This window comes from Carassius carassius, chromosome 5, assembly GCF_963082965.1.
Source record: "Carassius carassius chromosome 5, fCarCar2.1, whole genome shotgun sequence".
Classification (NCBI taxonomy): Eukaryota; Metazoa; Chordata; class Actinopteri; order Cypriniformes; family Cyprinidae; genus Carassius; species Carassius carassius.
In genome coordinates, this window is record NC_081759.1 from 36,632,151 (window position 1) to 36,654,976 (window position 22,826).

General features: G+C 38.6%; 1 protein-coding gene across 4 annotated transcripts; it reads left to right on the forward strand.

The window, feature by feature from the left end:
- Positions 1–28: 28 nt before the first annotated feature.
- nlgn3b (neuroligin 3b) lies at positions 29–22,555 on the forward strand. 4 transcript variants are annotated; one of them, XM_059551056.1, is made up of 8 exons: positions 29–260; positions 5,015–5,714; positions 11,499–11,552; positions 12,269–12,424; positions 13,837–14,022; positions 17,268–17,392; positions 18,312–18,979; positions 20,182–22,555. In XM_059551056.1, exons 2-8 carry the CDS (start codon positions 5,249–5,251, stop codon positions 21,059–21,061), a joined length of 2,535 nt encoding a protein of 844 aa, XP_059407039.1. In that variant the 5' UTR covers positions 29–260; positions 5,015–5,248; the 3' UTR covers positions 21,062–22,555. The 4 variants fall into 4 exon arrangements, with proteins under 4 accessions (XP_059407039.1, XP_059407043.1, XP_059407040.1 ...); XM_059551060.1 differs by lacking the exon at positions 29–260 and adding an exon at positions 333–1,038; XM_059551057.1 differs by lacking the exon at positions 29–260 and adding an exon at positions 1,072–1,379.
- Positions 22,556–22,826: the final 271 nt, after the last annotated feature.

The following is a 22,826-nucleotide window of genomic DNA, read 5'->3' on the forward strand; positions in this document are numbered from 1 at the left end:
GTGTCCCTCCGGTTGCCTGGAAACGCGCGTGGCAGTGGGTGCTCCTGACCTTGCGTCCGCGACCGCGCACAGTGCGCGCGCTTAAAATAGACCCGGGGAGATTGACGTTAATTGAAAATAAGAAAAACGCAAGGAGAGCCGAGCGCCGTTCACGCGGCTCGACGGGGAAAAAAGGGGGGTATGTTGGATGGTGGGAACTATGAGATATCAGATTATTACAGCGCAAACTCGGATGCGATACTGGCTGAGCGAATCGGCAGGTGAGCCCAAAATGTTCTTATTTATGGCTGATCTGATGCGCGCCGTCGCTTCTCAATATCAGGCAGCGGGGAAAACGAACAAGCCCGAGTAATAAGAGAAATTCTCCGATGCTGGTGAATAATAAAAGAAATGGGGATAGTTATGAAAATAGCGTAAATTGGATTGTGTTCGAGTGTACGCGGTTTCTGATTGAACAATGAACGCTGGTCTAATGCGCCGCATTGCTTGTATATGGGAAACAGAAAGGATAAAAGGATGAGGTTTTGAAAGGGAAATATTTGCATTTTCCATCTTTTTTTCTGATGTAAATTTAACGCCGTTTTCGTTCTCTCGTCTGCATCGTGAAAACTCGCAATCTTAAGTGGGTGAGCAGAGAGAGGAAGAGAATTATCATTCGAATAACCTCAAAGCCACGGTTTGCTGCTGCGTCTGGACTGGGGGATCTCGTTAATCATAGTCATTAGATGGCCGTGAACAGTCGGCTTTGTAATTCTACTCTATGCCAGACTACATCAACTTATTCGCATCTGTTTGAAAACACCTCTCCAGCAGCAGCGTTGTTTAGCGGTTTTACAGGCCCGTCTTCGAGAGGTACACCCGGGGGTCGAGTCGTTCTCTTCTTGCTCAATACACGCTGATATAATAATAATCACGGCCGCTGCGCGCGTGAATTAAAGCTGCAGTTCATCACCTGTTGGAAAGGTAACGGCAGCGCACGCTGGTCAGAGATCAGCGTCGAGGCCGAAGCGAGAACCTTACCGAGTCCAAGTTGTCATGGTGATTTTAACGATCTGTTTTCTCGGTTAGTGAGTGATTGCGCGTGTCAAAAGGCGTTAGATTGTACGTTTATGCAAAACACTGTTATTAGTCGTTTCGAGGGAATGGTCGTGACACCCCGGGTACATTTTCAAGAGCTATTTGTTATCGTATGCGAAGTGAATATTGAGCCTCGCAAGTGTTTTCGTAATGAAATGCCCCCGCATAGTGTATTATCTGCTGCGCGCCATCCCGCCACTGCACCGTTCAGTCGGAGCTACGGAGGAGGAGGAGGCGGAGGAGGAGATACAGGACTATTGGTATTCATCTCTCGTATGGTAGTCTCTTTCACCGACCCTGCCGTGAGTCCGGGGAACACACACGAATACACATGCTCACCCCGTTTCTAGTGAATGCAGAAAAGAAGCGGTAGCCTATACCCTGTATCATTAAACCCAAGTAGGCAACAGCAGCAGTTTAACTGGTTCAATTCAATGAAAGCTGACTTTATCGTTTAATTTCTCGCATAGATGTTGGATAAATATCAGGGACCCCAATCTTGAAACGCATCACTAGCCTGTAGGCTACGGCTGACCTGATTCAGGCGCGCTGGAAAATGGGCACTGGAATAATCGGACTCCCAGTATTCTCTCGATGAGCCTGCGTGATTCAGATTAACTGACCCACATTAGAGGGATGGAGGAACCCAATGCTAAAAATCAATAACCGGAATGCAGGATAAGGTTTGTTTGTATATTCTGATATTCTACAGGTAGCGGTTCTCTTCAGCACCACGGACAGCGACAAGAAGGAACACAGTAAAAGATCCGTAAAAGAACTAAAGGGCTGGTCCATGCTATACTACATGTCATGCCATAATATAAGTATTAATATATCGGATGACTTAATTTTTTAAGCATTGTTAAAGATGGAAAAATGTAGGCTTATTTCTATGCACTCAGAAACATCATGTTAAAATTATTCTTGTTATTGTGTAATTAGTCAAGTTGAAATCTGTGGTTTTAATGCCTAAGCTTGACCAGCGTTTATTTCTGAAGGCCTGGTGTACCTTAATTCAAAATACTTTCCAGAGTTTAAAAGGTATTGCATAATGGGAATTACCCAGTTAATTGCACAATGAATTATTGTAGTTATTACAGGTAATTATTTTACCCTGTAGTTTGCTTTTTGTGCGGTCTGGGCATAATAGGGCAGATGGCATCTGCATGGCAGCTGGGTTTGGTTAGGTTTTGTTCAGTTAGTTTATATCACATTTTGCATTGGATTTTTTATTTTGTGTTTTGTATTATTTGCATTATTTGCATAATTCATTCTAGAGATGAATTTACCAGAAAGGCAATCACATAAAATAGGTCATATGAGCTAGCACCTGCTGAACACTCCAGCATTATACAGCACAGTGTACGAAAGTCGTTTCACACCTCAGAGAGTGCCAGGCAGGCAGTATTTAGGTTTTGTGCTCGAAGTTGTTAATGCTTTTGCATTGCATAGTGCTTTGAAGCATTTAATACATTTGTTTTAAGAACACTGTATTTAATGTTCCTGGAGTGTATTTTGTAGGGTTTATTTATATATATATTATAGTGTTCCTGTAGCTCAATTGGTAGAGCATTGTTGGGGGTTAGATTCCCCGGGAACACATGATATATATATATATAAATATATAATATTTAGATAATTTTATTTAATGTCTTCGAGATAAAATATCTGATACAGAATTTAATTTGTTTACATCTCAGGCTGTAAATGGTTGCATGTAAATGGTTGTATATTTCTGTCAAAGCCTTTGGAAGGCTTACAGATTTAGTATTTTGCATGTTCTGTAAACAGTGCTTCTGGGGCGGTAAGTTAGGAAAAAGGGGATTATTGCGCCTGATGTCACCAAGCTTTAAAAAAAAAAGAATTATGGCTTACGTATCAGCAGAACAGAATGATACATTTAGTGATAAAATGTTAAATAATAATTAATGAAATGAACACTGTGGCCATGTTTCATACATGGTACATCTTTCATTTAACATCTGAATTAGTGGCCTATGAAATACTCTGCATAAAATGCTCCTTTTCTTCATACATGACTTCACTCCAGTCTGGCCAATGCAAGATGTCTCCAGCTAGCAAATTTAAAGTTTCAGTCCGAGACATGGTAATTGCCCTGGATGAAGAGAAAGCGCAATTACGCAGTGCACAATTCTGTTTTATCTGAAACCGTCAGATTTGTTATAACATATTGATTTGATTTCATATAATTTTTATTAAATGTTCATGAGATTTCATAATTTGAGCCCTCTAAATGATACAGTGGTGCATCAGTTTAGACTGTCAGACCTACAGATCTGATCTGGCCAGTTTTTAAAAAAGGATTTAGATGTGAAATGTTGTTTTGTGGTTGGTCCTCATCACTGCAGTGCAGGTTAATGAATGCTGTGGGTTTCAGCTCATCGACTCTACTTGCCGCCATCCCACAGCGTCATGCACGCACATTGATTTCAGATAAAGCAACTGCTCTGCGTGTTTGTGGCTGAAGCGTTGAATATTGATCCACTCACACAACATGCATTCTGAACACAAGCACTGCACTATAAGACTTAAGCTCCTCCCCTCAGAAGACATGAGATCCACCTGCCGTCCATGTCTGATCCCTCATGGGACTGAATCCACAGAGCTAGAGCTGAGCAAGGGTGCAGGGTTAAAGAGTCTCTACATGTAGCTTAGTGCATGTGTGAATGAGATATGAACCGCAAACTGTGTGCGTGTCTCTGTAATTGAGTGTCCCTGCTTGCTTCCTCTCCCACATGAGTTCATGTAAACAGTAATGTTCAAAAGTTTGGGGTTGGTAACATTTTTGTCTCTTATGTTTCATCAAAAATACTGTAAAACTTGTCATATTTTATCTTATTAACATGTGAGACAAACATGCAATATAATATCTTATTTTTATCTTAATATTATTAAACTATTTAAATAACTGTTTTATATCTTATTATAGTTTAAAATGCATTTTTATGATGGTAAAGCTGAATTTTCAGCATAATTACTCCAGTCACAGTGTCACATGATCCTTCAGAAATAATTCTAATATGCTTATTTGATGCTTCTTATTGTTATCAATGTTAAAAACAGGCTTACTGTTTAATACTTTTGTGCAAAAATCTTTTATTCCAGTATTTTCCAGGAAGATGAATTGAAAGATTCAAAAGAACAGTATTTTATTTGAAATAAAAATAGTTTTTATCATAAATGTTGCAAACATTCAACATTTTATTTGAAATAGAAATCATTTGTATCATAAATGTTGCAAACATATGCTGTAAAAATGTATTTTCTGTCACTTTTGACCAGTTACTTTTTTTCTGAATAAAAGTATTGATTTCCTTCAAAATGCTTTAAAAAAAAGATTTTCCTTTTTTGAAATTTTTTTTAATTATTTTTGGAACAAACACAAGTTACATTTTTGTAAAAACTCTATATGGAGTCAGTTTCCCTCACATTCACTCAACTGTCGTTTATCATAATAACTATGATTATGTTCCACAAACCCAATCTCATGCATAAATTTACAAGGTGGCAATGTTGAATTTGTACAATGAGAATGTATGAAAGAATATGTTATGTAAAATAGTTACAAATTGCCTTGAGAATGTGCTGATTCCACTGATGTTTGACAATCAGAAATCCTAAATAAATTTTGAACATGATACATATTGTTTTATAATGTTTGTTTTGTTTACATGGTTTTGCATTATAAAGTTCACTGAAACTTCTCTGTATGCTTGCGTTGCCTTTCCTTAAAATAAATGCCACTTGGATTGATATTCATTTATCTAATGCTATGTCATTCATGCATTTTAAGTTTGACATTAGGTCTCTCTTTTTCTGAGGGATTATTAAAATGGTTCATATTCTGACCAAACTGTGTATATGTGTCTGGTGTTGAGAGTTTCTGGCTCTTACATAGTGTTTCTGTGTATTTCAGGTTTTTGCTGAAAGGATCTGCATGCTGGAAAAATGAACAGCTTCACCTGCTGAAATCATCAACCGATATGGAGCACTTGGTGGTGCACACCTGGCTATGGAGCTGCCCACTGGATCTGCTTAATGCGCTTGTTTGTTTTTGAGCACTAGAAAGTGATTGTGTCAAAGCAGAGAGCGTCACTGAGCTACAGACAGAGATTTATCAGTGTGAACGTGTGTGCTGTTAAGAGGGACCATGTGGCATGCACAGTCAGCAACTTATTGGCCGCTTACCCACCTGCTCTGCCGACCTCTGAACTTTGCACTGTGTTGGCTTCTTGTTTGGTTGATGTGGTCAGTCTCCATGGTGACAGCACTCACCTACCAGCCCACAGTAAACACAGCACTTGGCAGACTAAGGGGGATGCGGGTGGCTGTGGCTACGGAGGGTCTGGGACCTGTTGATCAGTACCTGGGTGTGCCTTACGCTGCCCCACCTGTAGGAGAGAAACGTTTTATGCCACCTGACGCTCCGTCGGCCTGGTCCGGCGTACGGAACGCCACCCGCTTCCCTCCTGTCTGCCCACAGACCGTTCGTAATGCAGTGCCCGACATCATGATGCCTGTCTGGGCCACGTACAACCTTGACACAGTCGCTACGTACCTGCAGGAGCAGAGTGAGGACTGCCTGTACCTTAATATATATGTACCCACACAAAGCGGTGAGTACACGTGCAAAATGCACACACACACATTCCTTCATTTGTATACAGAACACCACTGGTTTTGGTTCTTGGTTACTCCAATGGTTTCTTACTGTAAATATGCTTTTTTTAATCACCACTCGAGGGTTTGTAAGGAACTATTTTTTTTTCTATTTTAATAATACTTAAATTGTTTTAGAATATTCTGTTTGTTTATTGCAATATTCTTTCGAGGCAATCTGTTCATTCTACAGGTCATTTAACTGAACAGATTACCATTTCAATTCCTATGTTGCATTTTAGATATTTTTATTGCACAATATTTATTTAAAAGCTGTCATGTTTGTATAAGTTATGATATATTGTAGCTTTTTGTTGTTTTTAGTGTAAACGTCCTCTTGCTTATGTAAAAGAAAAATGTTTTATTAGTTACTTTTGTTAGTAATTTGGGTAATGCTACAATAAGGTCTCATTTGTTATGAAAGTGAAAGTAACGTGACATACAGCCAAATATGGTGATCCATACTCGGAATTCGTGCTCTGCATTTAACCCATCCAAAGTGCACACACACAGCACTGAACACACACTGTGAACACACACCCAGAGCGGTGGGCAGCCATTTAATGCATATGCATAACAAATGCATAAACTAAAATTAACTAGCAATGCTCCACATATTCTTACAGCATTTACCCTTTATTAATTGTTAAACTTTGTTAAAAATGTTCATGTTAGTACACAGTGCACAATTTAAAACAATAATATTTTCTTTTGACAGCAATGCATTTCATCTTGAATCACATTCTGATGGGCTTATTTGGTGCTCAAGAAATATTTTGTGCTAATATCAATGTTAAAAAGAATTGTTACTATTTTTGTGGAAACCTTGATAATTTTATTTAATTATTAAGATTTTTGATAAATATACAGTTCAAGAACTTTTATTTATTTTTGTAACAATGCAAGTTAGGGCTGGATGATTATGGCCTAAAATCAAAACCTCGATTAATTGAACATTTTACCTCGATTACGATTAATGAACGATTATTTTGTTTCTGTTTTGTTTTTTTGCCCTCATATGCCGCGTTTCCACCGCAGGAACTTTACCCAGGAACTAGGGACTTTGGCCTGGTACTCAGTGTGTTTCCACCGCAGAAACCAGGAACTAAATAAAGTTCCGGGTAAAAAAATGCCCCTCAGAAAGCCCTGCTGGCAAGGTGGTACTTTTTCAAAGTTCCGGAACTTTCGGGGGCGGGGCTTGGGCGCTAAACATGCTGATTGGTTGAGTTCACGTAGCATTGTTTGGGTTCAACCACCATTTATTCGGATCATTTTCAAAATATTACTGTTATTGTGTCATGAAATGTAATTTTAAAAGTATTTCACGAGAGAATGTAGTTGTTTAAAACTCAAATCTGTGGTTTATTTATAAAGACAACGCCTATTTAAAAATGTGTTCCACCGATCCCGGAGACAGTGAGCTCCACGCGATCAACGGGAGCTCAGTGATCATCTACCAGGCGAGAAGCAGCCTCACCTCGGCTAGACCTTCTGATATGTGCCGCTGGCTCTGATGTCTCTTTAGTGGTTAAACATAAAATATAATTCATTTTGGGTAAATCTAACAGGTTATCTTTGGTCTGTATCCAATTTATCTATATGTTAAAATGAAAATAAAAAAGGCAAATTTATATAATATTTCGTTTCATTGTAATGGCTGTATATATATATACACATATCCCTGAACTAAGTACATTTCGAAAGTGAAGTGACATTCAGCCAAGTATGGTGACCCATATTTAGAATTTGTGCTCTGCATTTAACCCATCCGAAATGCACACACACAGAGCAGTGAACACACTCACACACACTGTGAGCACACACCCGGAGCAGTGGGCAGCCATTTATGCTGCGGCGCCCGGGGAGCAGTTGGAGGTTCGATGCCTTGCTCAAGGGCACCTAAGTCGTGGTATTGAAGGTGGAGAGAGAACTGTACATGCACTCCCCCCACCCACAATTCCTGCCGGCCCGAGACTCGAACCCACAACCTTTCGATTGGGAGTCAGACTCTCTAACCATTAGGCCACAACTTCCCACTTTCTGCAGCTGTCGTCGCGGACATCACACTCCTGAGTCGAACGCACAAAGTCTGAACTACCGAGGATGCACGTCCAAAATCAGCGTACTTTGTATTGAGAAATGTGTGCAGACCTACGTCACCAGTCTATTTGCCTAATCTTCCCAGTACTTTACACCGCGGTGGAAACGGAGAAAGCTACAGGTCTGGGGGGAAGAAGTTGCTGGGTAAAAAAGTTCCTGGTACAAATGTTCCAGGTAATTTCGGTGGAAACGCGGCAATACAAGGTTTGTACTGTAAGCAGGGCCGTAGCTGGGGTTAGCAGGGCCCCGGTGCAGGTTGTACCAGTGGGCCCTGTTTGAAAGTGTTTAATTTGTATGTTCGTTCTGTTTATTTGTTTGTGCTATTTACACAGTGTTTAAGTTTTTTCAAGTTTGTAAGTGTCCAGGTACAGAAACCGAATAATTAAATGTAAAATAGCAGTAAAAATAATACTTACAACGAAAGTAACAAAGCAATTTTCTCAGAGCCTATTCTGCATTTGCATTGCAGCTATGACGGTATATTCAGCATTCAATCCTTGATGGAGCTGAGAAATATCACGTGATTTCCTCATCATTTCCCGCAGTTAGGTCGGTAAAACTGTTTTCGAGTACAAAAAGTAAATTATTGAAGCGGTAAAATTTTTTAATTAGTTGTGTTGTTTTTTTTGTTTCATGTGTCACAGTAATGATCAATCTACAGGTTATTTAGTGCTTTAACACATCCTAAAGTTTGCATTATCAAAGTTTTTTAGTATAAAAGTAAATCAGGTTTAAATGCCAGGAGTTCCTGTCGGGACAAAAGTAACAGTTGTTACTTTTGTCCCGCTACAGTGACAAGAAGTATTTATTTTGTTCCGTTACATGCTATTCTGTGAATTTCTGTCTCTTGCATCATTTATTAAAATGTTTATGTCATATTATACCAAAAGAATATGTCTGAGTGAGGGTCAGAAAGACAAACAGTGGTCTGGTTTTATCCAGATGTTTATGAGAGAGCGTTTCTGGACATAGAGGAACATCTGGGCACCTCCTACCTCGCATTTACCTTAGTTATATTTAGGTTTTAGCCATACCTTAGCTTTTACACCTCCAGCTATGAATTTGCAGTGTTTCCAGATGTTTTAATGCACATTTTGAATTTATGCATAAAAACAACTGGATGGAAACATGAGTAGGCCTACTGTTACATTATGTTTAGAATTTATATTATGCCAATGTAATTTAATTATTGTATTGTTCATTCTGTTGAAAAAATGTTTTATAAAAATACACTGAAATAAAAAAATAAAAAATAAAGTTTGTACAGTCGGGTTTTGAGACATTTGATGAAACTTAAATTTAAAATAAAAATATAAATATAAATCAATTATTATTTCTTAATAATATTTTTTACAAAAATTAATGACCGAATATGTTTGCAGTTACATATTTACAAGGTCATAGTCAGGTATACTTAATAAAAATAAGAGTAACAGAAAATAAATCTAGCTTATATTGTTGTGTTACTTTTAACCCACCTGTGTGTTACTTTCGTCCCAACCGATGGGGTCAAAAGTAACAATGTGCAACTTATGTTCAAATTGAAATTATACTGAAGCCTTTCTACATTTCTACAAAATACCACCTGGTATTGATAGACCACACTTATGAGTTACTGACCACAGCAGAAATATATCTCTGTCTACAACATTATCTTTTAAAATGATGTTTTTCTGAAAAATGGTACTTTCGCCCCTGCTCTCCCCCACTGTAAAAATTAAACATGCAGTCAAACCATAAATTTATTCAGACACCTTCAACATTTCTCACATTATCAGTTTATTTGCTATAGTTTAGAAAATGGTAATAAAATATGACAAGAACTCCGAGTTAAACTGTCAGAACAAATTCATCTTGATAATATCAGATAACTTTGATAGAAATATATGTAATGGATTACAATCAAACAAAACTTCAGACAACAGTCAATACTTTGTTGGCCAATTACCAATCAATGATTAATTGTGTCCAGTCTGTGGTGTGAAAAGGTTGCATTAGCAATTCCTGAAGGAGAGCTCGGTTCAGTGTTACTGTCTGTGAGACGGCTCTCTCTCCGCGTGCGCACCGAGCACAGCGCGAGTAACCAGCTGCTCAGTTCAGCTTTTCCGCGTCTTGTGTTTGAATGCTTTAAAGTTTTTTGAATGGTTAAATTGGCAAGTGGCAAGGCTTAATAACACGTGAAAATGATACGCTTTCATGACGACACGCAGCAGCTTTCTGTCAACTGTCCTGAGCATCTTTTTAGACTGGCCTCAACCAGACGGTTGAGATCGACTATTAAAGGTGGGATATTTTTTTCTATTGAAAGAACGATCATAGCTCACTATCAGCAGTTATTTTATCTACGTTCGTAACATTTCTTATAGATTATTGCTCGGTTTAAGAGATAAATAAAGATCAGATAAAGATAAATTAGCACAGTATACTGGTACAGTGCTAGTGATTGCGTGTATGAATTAGTCATACTATATTATTGTGAATCTGTGGGTTGTAAATAGACTAGTTCCTTCAAAAGTAGAAAAATATGATATAATAAGTTTTGAGATTCTAAGCTATACTTTAGTAATAAATCACAGGACAGCGCTGACAACTAGTTTTGGCGTTCCTCTGTGTGCGCGATCTTCACAGCTACTGTTTATATGGGAGCTCGATATAATAATACACATCCGACCGTCTAATCGCTTGAATGTCCAAACCATAAAACAAATACAACTGACAAAGTTTAGTGAAGACGCAAGGCTCACCGCTCGCGCGCCATCACTATGTGTTGAACCGGCGCTCACCTCCGTGTTTTGCTTACATTCCACCATAGACAGTAAAAGAAATGCCACTGACTGGAGGGGGCAGAGTCATGTGGCTACACACGCGCTAGTATGCTTTTAAGGGGGAAGTATTAACAGGATTAAAAAACCGAAATAACCGACATGGGAAAATTAAGTCGGTTAGAGGTTCTGAATTTCGGTTTTGGTTACTTTTCGATTAATCATCCAGCCCTAATGCAAGTCTTTACTGTCACTTTTGATAATTTAATGCATATTTGATGAATAGAAGTATTCATTTATTTAAAAAAAAAAAGGCAGTGTTGCTTGACTGTAGTTTGCCTACTATAGATCAATAGTAGTCTGAATCTTGGCAAGCTTCAGTTTAAAATCTACTGCAACACACATAATGCACAAAGACAGAATTTTGGTTGTAACGTTGGATGTCGAAAATAAAACTGGAGCTCTGTGAACTACAGTCCCCCGCACATCCTCTCAGTTCCCGTGTTTCTCAGCATTTCTAAGCAACATCAGAAGCTTCTCTGAAGTCAAGTTCAGTGCCTATGGCCAGATTCAACTGTGTGCTTTCCTTGCCATCTGCATCTGTGTCCACTGGAGTGAATGTTGAGAGCACTCAACGTTTTGGCCTCATTTAAAGGAAATAGTGAATTGCTCCTGGTAAAATGCTGAAAGCTTTATTATTGCAGGGTTCGGAGTGGGAAAGTGAACCCCTGTTGGTATCACACAGTAATTTAGAGAGGAGTCCACTGAGCTTTTATATATACCGCACTTATGCACAATCCCCAACACACACAAACACACCCACATGTTTTTCTACGGTCTACTTTCTGCTCTTCTCATTTATCATCCCTCTCTCTCTAGGTACAAAGAGAACGGGTGACATGTCAGCTGACACAGAGCGTTCAGAGGATGATGGTATGTCCTGTTTTCATCATTCTTTCAGATGAATTCATTTTTAATGTTTTTCCTATTCATTTTTTATCCCGTCGTGGTTAATGCAAGAGAGAATAATCTGGATGATATTTACACAAGGTTGCATCATTTTCTGGATAATTTTATAAGGTGGTCCAGCATGTTTGCACTGCATCTGGTGGTTTTGGATGGTTTTCTAAATATCAACGTCAGTGTGATGAAATGCCCATATTATCAACCACTACTACTGTAAATGAAAAGTTATTTTATATACTGTATACATAGTATTTCAATTGCAGTCCCATTACTACATTAAGATGCTTTTTCTTTTTAAAGTTTAAGTAGTAATTCAAGCTTATAATCATTTGCGAATCCATCTGATGAAAAGACATTATTCACTTGCCTACACTGTTATTTATGAACGTTGCATTTGAAGACAACACTTCACCATGAGATGACTATAATCATCATAATAAATGAAACTCAGAGAAATTGAGTAATTTAAAGGAAGTCTCGGAGGCAGCTCTTGGCTGGTTACGTTGTTATTTTTAGTCACTTGTGTTCTGAATAATGAGGAGTTAAATAGATTATTTAAAGCTGAAGTCTGTCAGTGGTGCAGAAGATCTCTGTGGAGATTTTGAACAGCTGTGAAAAACACTTCATAACGCAGAGAGCCTCATGTTTTTTGTGCACTTCTGTATGTGTGTGTGTGAATGCAGGGCTAAGGGATTCTCGAGATGACCCACGTCCTGTGATGCTGTTTATTCATGGTGGCTCGTACATGGAGGGCACGGGGAACATTATGGATGGTAGTGTGCTGGCTAGCTACGGCAATGTCATCGTCATAACCCTCAACTACAGGGTGGGGATATTAGGTACGTACCATAAGGGAAAGGTTTTCCTACAATGAAATTTAGTTTATCAAGCTTAAAAATAAGAGATTTATGAATATTAACAAGTACAGCAGTTTTCTGTTTTGGAGGAAAGTTCAACTTGCAAGCAAAGTTCCTGTGACTCCAAATGCAACATGTCAGCCATTATAAAAGCAACCAAGTCTTTAGAAGACCTCAATAATGTTTTATAAATGCTTTGGGGAGCAGATCTGTCCATTACATCCACATTTCAGAGAGAGTGCTGTTAGTGTGCTGCTTTTCTTAAAGAGCTCTGATTCTGTTTAATCTCAGTGACTACAGCATCAGAACAACTCAGCGATCCTACTTGAGTGTTATCAGACAAAATCACCTATGATGAAAGAAAGAGAGAGGAATTGAGGAATGCTTCCATCTTTAGGAGATGAAGAAGCTCCGGAAAATGCTCTGATAAAACAGCAAAGCTGAACCCTATAAAACAATAATCATCTCTGATGGTGAACAAGCTGCATCACCTTATGTGTACCTCACTGATGGCTTGTCAGTTGCAATGTAACCACTGAATGAAATAAATGTACTGTATTTTTGAAGAACTCAAAACTGGTTATCCCAGTGCCTGACTTTCCTATAAATATATAATATAAACTCGTCAAAGCTTTTTTTGTACCTCTTGCACAAATATATCCTAAATTTTACAGGTGTCTAGTTTTGGTTGGTCTTGTTTTAGCTTGGTAGCATGGCCCAATTAGCCTCTGCTGGTGCATGTCAAACCTTCAAAGAGCCCATCAGCCCTATACCCTTTCTATGCAAGTTATGTAGGCCCCTGCAAATCATTCAAATCACCCCCCCCCCCTTATGTTATAGCAGCACTGTCAGTTTGGTACACAGAAGAGGAGCAAGATAAACACTACATGTTTCCTGTGTAAAATTTGGTCTGATTTTCACATTCATCTGAACAAATTCAGCAGACGAGCTGAATAAAAGTGCAAGTTTATTCTCTGACATTAGGTGGCGCTAATAGAACAGCAGAAATACAGCAGTTAATATGGTCTGATCTGCCCTATATGCGCACTACATGCAATAATTGAACAAATCTCACTGAATAAATGAGAATTTGTTATGAGCAGCTTTTTTTTATATAAACCCCCTTGCAACTACAGTATTTTCCTGAGATTTAAAGCCATTTTCATGAAGTTGTGAGGCCATATTTACCTCAGGTTCAATGATTTATGTATCATTACATAAAAAAAATGATACCCACAGTCTCAAGAGTGGTTCTGTTTCTTTGAACTGCAGTAAATTCTTTCTATTTTCAGCTGTCTAAATCAGAGATGTTCTTTATAGTTTCACTCTCAAGATTATTGATAAATAGTCAGAACAGTTTTGTCAAATCTTTCTGTCCTGTGTCTTTCTATCAGGGTTTTTAAGCACAGGTGACCAGGCCGCTAAAGGGAATTATGGTCTCTTGGATCAGATTCAAGCTCTCCGCTGGATCAACAAGAATATTGGCTATTTCGGCGGTGATCCGGGCCGCGTGACCGTGTTTGGCTCAGGAATCGGAGCATCCTGCGTCAGTTTGCTCACTCTTTCACACCATTCTGAAGGTTAGCGATCACACACCTCAAATAATATTCATGTTTAATTCACCATATAAACATGTGACGTCACAGACGCAGTGATGTCCTCTTCAGTGCTGTTCTGAGCATTTATATTCAGATCATGAAATGTGTTGAAAAAGAGGGACGTGACATTGAGTGCACTTTGATAAAACCATACTGAAAATATTAATTATGCATACATAATGAATGAATTGTTTTGAAAAAAAAATGTCCTACTCGCTGGTAATTAAGTAATTCTCTATAATTGCTTATTTAATTATACCCTATGTAATGCTTTATGGTAGTCAATTAAAGGTGTGTCTCTGTAAGGCACATACAGTGTATTTTTGCAGTGCATAACTGCTGAGACAGCTGCCTCTGCAACCATGACCACTGTCACATTCCAGTTTCCGTTACCACGGTAATCTCTGCTGTAACCATGGTAACTCGTCTCTTGCCTCATCAGCCTTATCCCTCTGTTGTGGGCCTCGAGTGTGTGTAGGTGTGTCTGTCACTGCAAGGCGTGTGTGCAAAGTGTGTTTCAAAGAGATCAGAGCCAATCACACACACCTGCAGGGATATTGATCTTACATCATCGTTTTTTTTCACCATACAGTATTGATAACATTTCTTTCCCTTTGTCTCACTGTTTTGTGTTTCTCCCTCTTTATGTCAGTTTTTAAAATTTGCAGCTGGTCCCTCTATTTCATAGCCATGTGATAGTTTTACGAACAGATGATCCATTTTATCCATGCATTAGCTGGTACATATATTTTAGAAAACCTGTGATTTTGTGCATGCCATATAATTTTATAGCTCTCTCTAACCGAATGCATTTACACCCAGAATAAAACCCAGGTGCACTTATTTAAATAGTAAGATTCTAGGTGGTTGTGTATTGTACCGTCACCACAACTGCTATCCATTTCCCAGAAAACCTGTTTCTTATGGAAAACCTTAGCTCTGGTTTTGTCCAAATACACTGTCACTATCAATTTTTGCCATGCCCGCTCCAGCAGGGAGCATCTCCGCTACATTCCTTTTTGTGTGGACCACAGAACCAGGTCATACCCGTTGAGCAGACGGTTGATTTCAGTGTGTATAGAGTGAGGTCAGGGGTGGTGGACTGCACTGCCACTGTTGTTGTATCATTTATGTAGATGTTCAGAATGATTGGACTCAAGCTACATTCTCTTCCTCGAGCCTCAGAGTTCTCTTTCCCCTCCTCATCTTTTTAGCTGTGCTTTCTGTGGTTTCTGAAATAAGCTGATACTGAGTAATTAGGATTTAAGCTCTCTTAAAATTATTCTCACTGTTCCAGGGGGAGTGAAATACACAGTATGACTTTAAACAATTAAAAATCAATTTTACTGTTCACTAGAAAAGCTCTTCTGCAGACAAGGATAAATCTGCATATTGATGTGGATTCTGTTTCATTCTGTACAACGGAACATTGCACTTAATAAAACAGTGTTTTCTACATGACCGCAATAGAGGAAATTCAGTTTCAAATGTGCAAAGATTTTATATATATATATATATATATATATATATATATATATATATATATATATATATATATATATATATATATATATATTCATATTTGGGTCAATGGGGAAAAAAGAGGAAAACTCCTTACTTTTTTGTATTTAGTTTGAAATTATTATTTTGTATTAACTCTGAAATTCATGAAAAATGTAGCTCCCATCTGGTGGGTGGTGGGCATGTTTTACACCCGGTAGGGCATCCCAGTAGGATGTAGAAGTTGTTTCTCCACTGTTTCCTTGTAGAGTAATTTGCATGAGTCGGAGATGCATGTGTTGGTTATAAAAGGGTTGTCTTGGCAGAAATTATATGGTAGAACTGGTCACCTATTATGCCCCTTATTACAAGATGTAATAAGTCTCAGGTGTCCCCAGAATGTGTCTGTGAATTTTCAGCTCAAAATACCCCACAGATAATTTATTATATTGTTTTAGAAATGCTTATTTTGAGTGGAAACAGAAACACATTGTTTTTGTGCATGTCTCTTTAAATGCAAAAGCTGATGCTTCCCACCCCATCTTCCAGAACAGGGCTGCCTTTGCAGCTGGTAACTCAAATACTCTGCTAAAAACATGTGTTTGGTTTTGATTAGCATGTCTATCACACTGAAATCATGCATTTTACATAATATCAGTAACAATATCAATTTAAACTTTTGATACTAAGTTGAGTTCTCTTTCCTGTCTTATTGTGCTTAAACTGTCAAATACACTAGTTTATGTTAAAAACACACATACTGTAAGTAACAAAAACACAGTCAGTTATAGCTTTAATAAGAACACATTTCTTACTTGAATGCTGCTTTTAAATGCTGTAAAAGTAAATTTTGCATAATAGATGCACTTTAATCCCATGATCAAGGTTTGTGGAACTTGTTTACACAACTTTCATACAATGCCACCATAGAGTCATGACACGAGTTCACTACAGCAACGGCCCTTCTGGAGCAATCTGTGTGTAGAAGTGTCTTGCTCAAGGCCACAATGGTGATGACTCATGATTCGTGCTTTGCGGAGAACATGTGATGATATTGGTGTTCATGATATTGTATTCTAGGACTATCAAGTTTTGGATTAGTGTCTCAGTAGACACCGTCGCTGTCAGATATCTGCAATGCCTCAGGGGTGATAGTTTAATGTGAAGTATTAAATGATAAAGAAAAATGCTCTGCACCAACCAGATGGGAGTTGAATATCGTGGGTTGAAGCTCAAGCCCACTGATCTTATATTATCAAACCGAATACAAAACTGTTAATTAAATATCAAGTTTTTCTTAGACAAAATTAATCAGTAGCCATAATGGATATAGCTGAAGCATTTCTTACATGGTAAGGAAAAAAGTTCAGCATAAAAGGAAAATAAAAGCATAAAAGATCTAACATTGAACCTAACAGATAGTTTCTTCAGATGTAAGAAATGATCTGTCCAGCATGTGCTGACACTATCTTAAAAGCATCTCATTTAAAAATTGAGTGGATGAGAAATATATAACGATTTGGCTGAAGTTTGTGAGGGTCACATAGAGAAGACATTAGTGAGTCTCTTAGAAAGCCCAGGATGTGGATGAACCCTTCTTTCATGACAGGTGAAGATACTGCAACTCTGCCCTTTGAGGATACAATACTAATATAATTGCTAATCTGGAATATTGGCATGGCATTTACTGTCTTATTTTCTTCTGACACTCTGTGTTCTCTCTCTAGGTTTGTTTCACAGAGCAATCATTCAGAGTGGCTCAGCACTGTCCAGTTGGTCAGTGAACTATCAGCCTGTGAAATACACACGTCTCCTTGCAGAGCGTGTTGGCTGTAATGTCCTTGACACACAAGTAAGATGTTTCTTGGATTTTTGTGAGTTATTATAAAGAGACAATGCAGTTGTGGGTATTTTGTGTATAACCTTGTCATGTAAGATGCACATAAAAGCCATAACACACCATACAGTTGCTTTGACACTAGACTATGTAGAGTATTTGGAATTTCTTCTGACATTTCAACAAACTGGATCACAAATTACAATAAATTAATACACTTAAAATGAGAAAAATACTGTTCAGGATTTTGGGGTGTTTAAGATGTTTATGAAAGAAGTCTCTTATGCTCCCCTTTATTTGATCAAACATAAGTAATCTTGTGTCATATTACATTTTAAAATAAGCATTTTCTATTTTAATATATTTTAAAATGTAATTTATTCCTATGATAAACCATATTTTCAATCAGGATTCTTTGATGAAATAAAAAATCAAAAGAGACATTTAAAATAGTATTTTGAAACAAAAATGTCTTCTGTTATTATTATTTTTTTCATAAATATAAAGCATCCTTGCTAAATAAAAACATTGGTTTATTAAAAAAAATCAGTCTTTGACATTTAAATCTTCGATTGGTGAAATTTTCTTGCAGTTTAGAGACACAAAACTTAAACTTTCGTATAAAGCCGAATGCAAAACTTATCTGCATGTCCCTGTGTTTCGCTTCTCCTGTGTTTGCAAAGATATGAATGGAGGTATATAAACTAAATACAAAGTCACAAGCCCAAAATACTAGAACAGATACATTTTTAATTTCTCACACCCTCTTAGGATAAGGTTAAGGCATTGTTTTTGGTTCCCAGTGTTTTGGTTAATAAAAAATATTTTATTTTTTTATTAAATTTTAGAGTCTACCTCATTTATGACAAGCAATTTTTAACAGTGTAGGCATGGAGGCAGATGAAACAGCTGCATGTGTGTGTGTTTTATGCAGGATCTGGTCCTCTGCATGCAGAAGCGTAGCTACAGGGAGCTGGTGGAGCAGGAAATTCAGCCAGCACGCTTCCATGTGGCCTTTGGCCCTGTCATCGATGGTGACCTCATCCCAGATGACCCTGAAGTGCTCATGGAGCAGGGCGAGTTCCTTAACTATGACATCATGTTGGGCGTTAACCAGGGGGAAGGATTCCGCTTTGTAGAGGGCGTGGTGGAACCAGAAGAGGGTGGAGTTTCTGGCTCGGATTTTGACTTCACGGTATCCGATTTTGTAGACGGTCTCTACGGTTATCCAGAAGGGAAGGACACTCTCAGAGAAACCATAAAGTTCATGTATACAGACTGGGCTGATCGAGACAATCCCGAAACTCGTCGTAAAACCCTCGTGGCCATGTTTACGGATCACCAGTGGGTGGAGCCAGCTGTGGTGACGGCTGACCTGCATGCACGTTACGGTTCTCCGACCTTCTTCTATGCATTCTACCATCACTGCCAGAGCCCCATGAAGCCTCCATGGGCGGATGCCGCACATGGTGATGAACTGCCCTATGTGTTTGGCATTCCACTTATTGGTCCAACAGAACTCTTCCCCTGCAACTTCTCCCGCAATGATATCATGCTGAGTGCCGTCGTCATGACCTACTGGACCAATTTTGCAAAGACCGGGTAAATTAGAACACCCTCTATAAACGTCACAAGCGATAGATTTTTGCAAAAAAATAAGCAGAATAGCAACACAAACAAAACATTATCAGTGACATTCTGGACTAAAATATTCTTTAATTAATTATGGCATTTAATGACACAATAATGCATTTTGTCTAAATACAAGAAGCTCCCATCCTACCCAGCCTCCAGATAATGATGAAACAGGTGTGGTTGGTAAATTAGTGAACAGTCACTGTGACCTTGAAGTCGGTCACAGGGAGCATAACAGAAATAGTGGGAGGAGCAGTGAAGCAAGTAAATTTCAATGTAAATCAGGGCATCAACATTTAACTCAATGAAACAGTGCCCTCTGGTGGAAATAAAGAGGCATTATAAACCGTGCACCTTTAGGTTACCTGCTTAAACACATACATGCTATTACATTAGCTCACAAAAGGGATGTTTTCACAATGATATTCACATTTTTCTGTTCATAAATCTTTTATATCTTTGATAATACTGTTCAAAAATAAGTATCTTAGCTTTCAAAAAATACAGCAAAACTCATGTGAAATATTACTTTTAAATGTTCTCTACTGTAATGTTTTAAAATGTAATTTATTCCTTTGAATTTAGATTTTTCATCTGCCATTATTCCAATCTTCCAATCATTCTGATATGTAGTTTTGTTGCTCAAGAAACATTTCTAATTATTACAGTTGCGATGCTTAATATTTCTGAGGAAATCATGATCGATTTTTCCAGGATACTTTGATTAATACAAATTTCAACAGAACAGCATTTACTTGAATTATAAATCTTCTGTAACATCATAAATGTCTTTACTGTAACTTTTGATCAATTAAATGCTGATTGCTGATTAATATATAAATTAATTTTAAAAAATCTTACTGAGCCTTTTGAAAAGTAGTGTACATTTTTCAAAAGGTTTGAAAATTATTTCCAAGTTTGCTCTTAAAGTTTGATATACTTTCATCAGCTTAAATGTTTATTTTGCTGACTAAATTAAATACCATTTCAGTCAAAGCAAAAATGAATAAAAAATAATTAATATGGCATGAAGGAATATTTATCAAAAAAAGTAACACTGTTTATATAGTTCAGATGTAATTAATGAACTTTTTTGTTTTTGTTGTTGCTACGTGTGTGTGTGTGTGTGTGTGTGTGTGTGTGTGTGTGTGTATTTGAATGTTTTTTAGGGATCCAAACAAGCCAGTTCCTCAGGACACTAAGTTCATCCACACCAAGGCAAACCGTTTTGAAGAAGTGACATGGGCCAAGTACAGTCCTCATGATCAGCTATATCTGCATATTGGGCTGAAGCCTCGTGTCCGGGATCATTATCGAGCTACTAAAGTGGCCTTCTGGAAGCATCTGGTACCTCATCTGTACAACCTGCATGACATGTTCCACTACACATCCACCACCACACGGGTCCCACCTCTTCTGACCACACACAGTTCCCACAGTGCCACACCTCGCCCGGGGGGTAATAAGGCTCGTACCCCTGGTAAACAGACCCCCCAGTCCACAGCACGCAGTGGGCCGCTGGTTATCGCAAACCCACGCGATTACTCCACAGAGCTGAGCGTCACGATTGCCGTCGGAGCTTCGCTTCTCTTTCTCAACGTCCTGGCCTTCGCTGCGCTCTACTATCGCAAGGACAAACGGAGCCGTCAGGACACGCCCCCTCAGCCCGCACAGCGCCAGACCCCGCCCAATGACCTCAGCTACACGCCCACCTCCATCTCAGGGGGTAACCAGGAGGAAGAGTCCCTGTGCAACCCTCTCCGTCTGACCCCTGCATCATCTCCGCGGGATTATGCCCTCACGCTCCGCCGCTCGCCAGATGACATCCCACTCATGACCCCCAGTTCTGTCGCAATGACGCCGAACAGCGGCACTATGACACCCAACACGGTCACCTTGACGCCCAATAGTGTTACAATGACGCCCAACACCATTACCATGTCACCCAATTCTTTGATGGGGTATCCCAGCATGCACCCTTACAACACTTTCACGCATGGATACAACTCCACCACCCTGCCTCACCCACACTCCACAACACGTGTATAACATGCAACAGAAACTCCACACGCCGACACGCAGCACCCACATCCCACAAATCCTTATTACTGTAAACCAGATCAAGCCGGTGCAAACTGTTCACCAGTATTCAAAAGTATAATAGCAGGTGAACCCAATTCATAACATGAGCACAATCACCTAGAATGAATCAGTTTGGCCCATCAGTATAAACTAGAAGGAAGAGTCACCGCAGCACACTAACATTAAGAGTTCAGCTCAGTATGAACGCACTGCTTCATACGCGTCTGACTTTTGTCAACTTTCACGTTATATGACTAGTTAAGATACTTCTGTGTGGAATAAGATGGGAAAATGGAGCAGTTGTAGTACCGCTGCCTCCTCTAGGTGGTGAAGAAAGACTCTTAACAACCCCGCAGGTGGTTTGATCCGCAGGAACAGTAGGGGGCGCTGCAGTCCCATCAGTGGTTCACCATTACGAACCAACCAAGCACTTATTCTAAGATATGTAATAATAATAACCTGTAATAACAAACATATTAATGGCTATTGTACAGTATAACATATATTAACGTCAATGTACAGACAGCTTTTTTGAATGTGTCAGAAAAATAATATTTCTAATCGTTTTTAAAATCAGATTATATCCATAGCAAGGAAGATTATTTGAAGCCCGATTGATTTTGAATCCATTTTTTTCTTTCTTTATAAACACAAAAATGTACTATTTTATACCACATCTCTCTCTTTTTTTCTCTTGCTTTCTGTCTTTCTACCGCCCCCCTCTATCTATGAACGTTGTGCATTTTAATTGTGGTATAATCTCTTCATTTAGTTGTAGATTACGCAAATGGATCACACTGAGTATTTTAAAGAGCAGAATGCGTGCGACGATTATTCATGAGCGCGAGAGAGCGGATGTGAAAATTTTTCAAGTGAAGCATCTTTAAATCATTTGTGTCTTGCTAAATGTTATCATTTTGTGAAAACGCTTTTCGATTATTTGAAATGTGTATTGTATCTGAGTTTGTTTTGTGAAGTTGATTTGAAAGCATTGCGTTTCTTTTTCTGTATTTATCAGTGGTATGACGTCACTCATGCAGTAGTATGACATCACTCATGCTGTGATATTACATCACTCGCGCCGTGACAGGACATACATTGCTGAGAATTTACGATGTTAATCTTTTCTATAAAACATGAATGTGGTGATTTGTACTGAATACAGGGCTTCTCTGAAGGTCGTTCTAAAAGATTGTGTTTACTTACTATGGAGCTGCACAGAGTTTGCACAGGGGATACGCTCGTGTAATCATGGGGTCATATCCTGCCAGATGGTTAGATTCTCTACGTTGCCCATACTAACCAGCCCACCATGAGTTTTGCGATAGAGTTTCCTTGGTAACCAGCAACGTGTTTGTGTGAAAGTGCAACAGCTTTATAAAAAAGAATTTGCAGTATTTACTACCATTTGAGTTCATCTGGACTTTAAAGAGGAAACACGATGGCAAATGAAGCGTGGAGTCTCTGTGCTCAGGTCTGTCAGGACAACGGCTTGGAGAAGTCTGTTATTTTATACTCTGTACATTTCTGCCTCAAATTTGCAGTAAATATTGAGTTTGCCTAAAATCGTTTATCAAGATTGATTTGGAGTCTGCAGACTGACGTTTTTGACATGATCTCATGCGTGCTGCATTTAAAGGGATACTCCACCTCAAAATGAAAATTTTGTCATTAATCACTTACCCCTATGTGGTTCCAAACCCGTAAAGCTTTGTTCGTCTTTGGAACACAA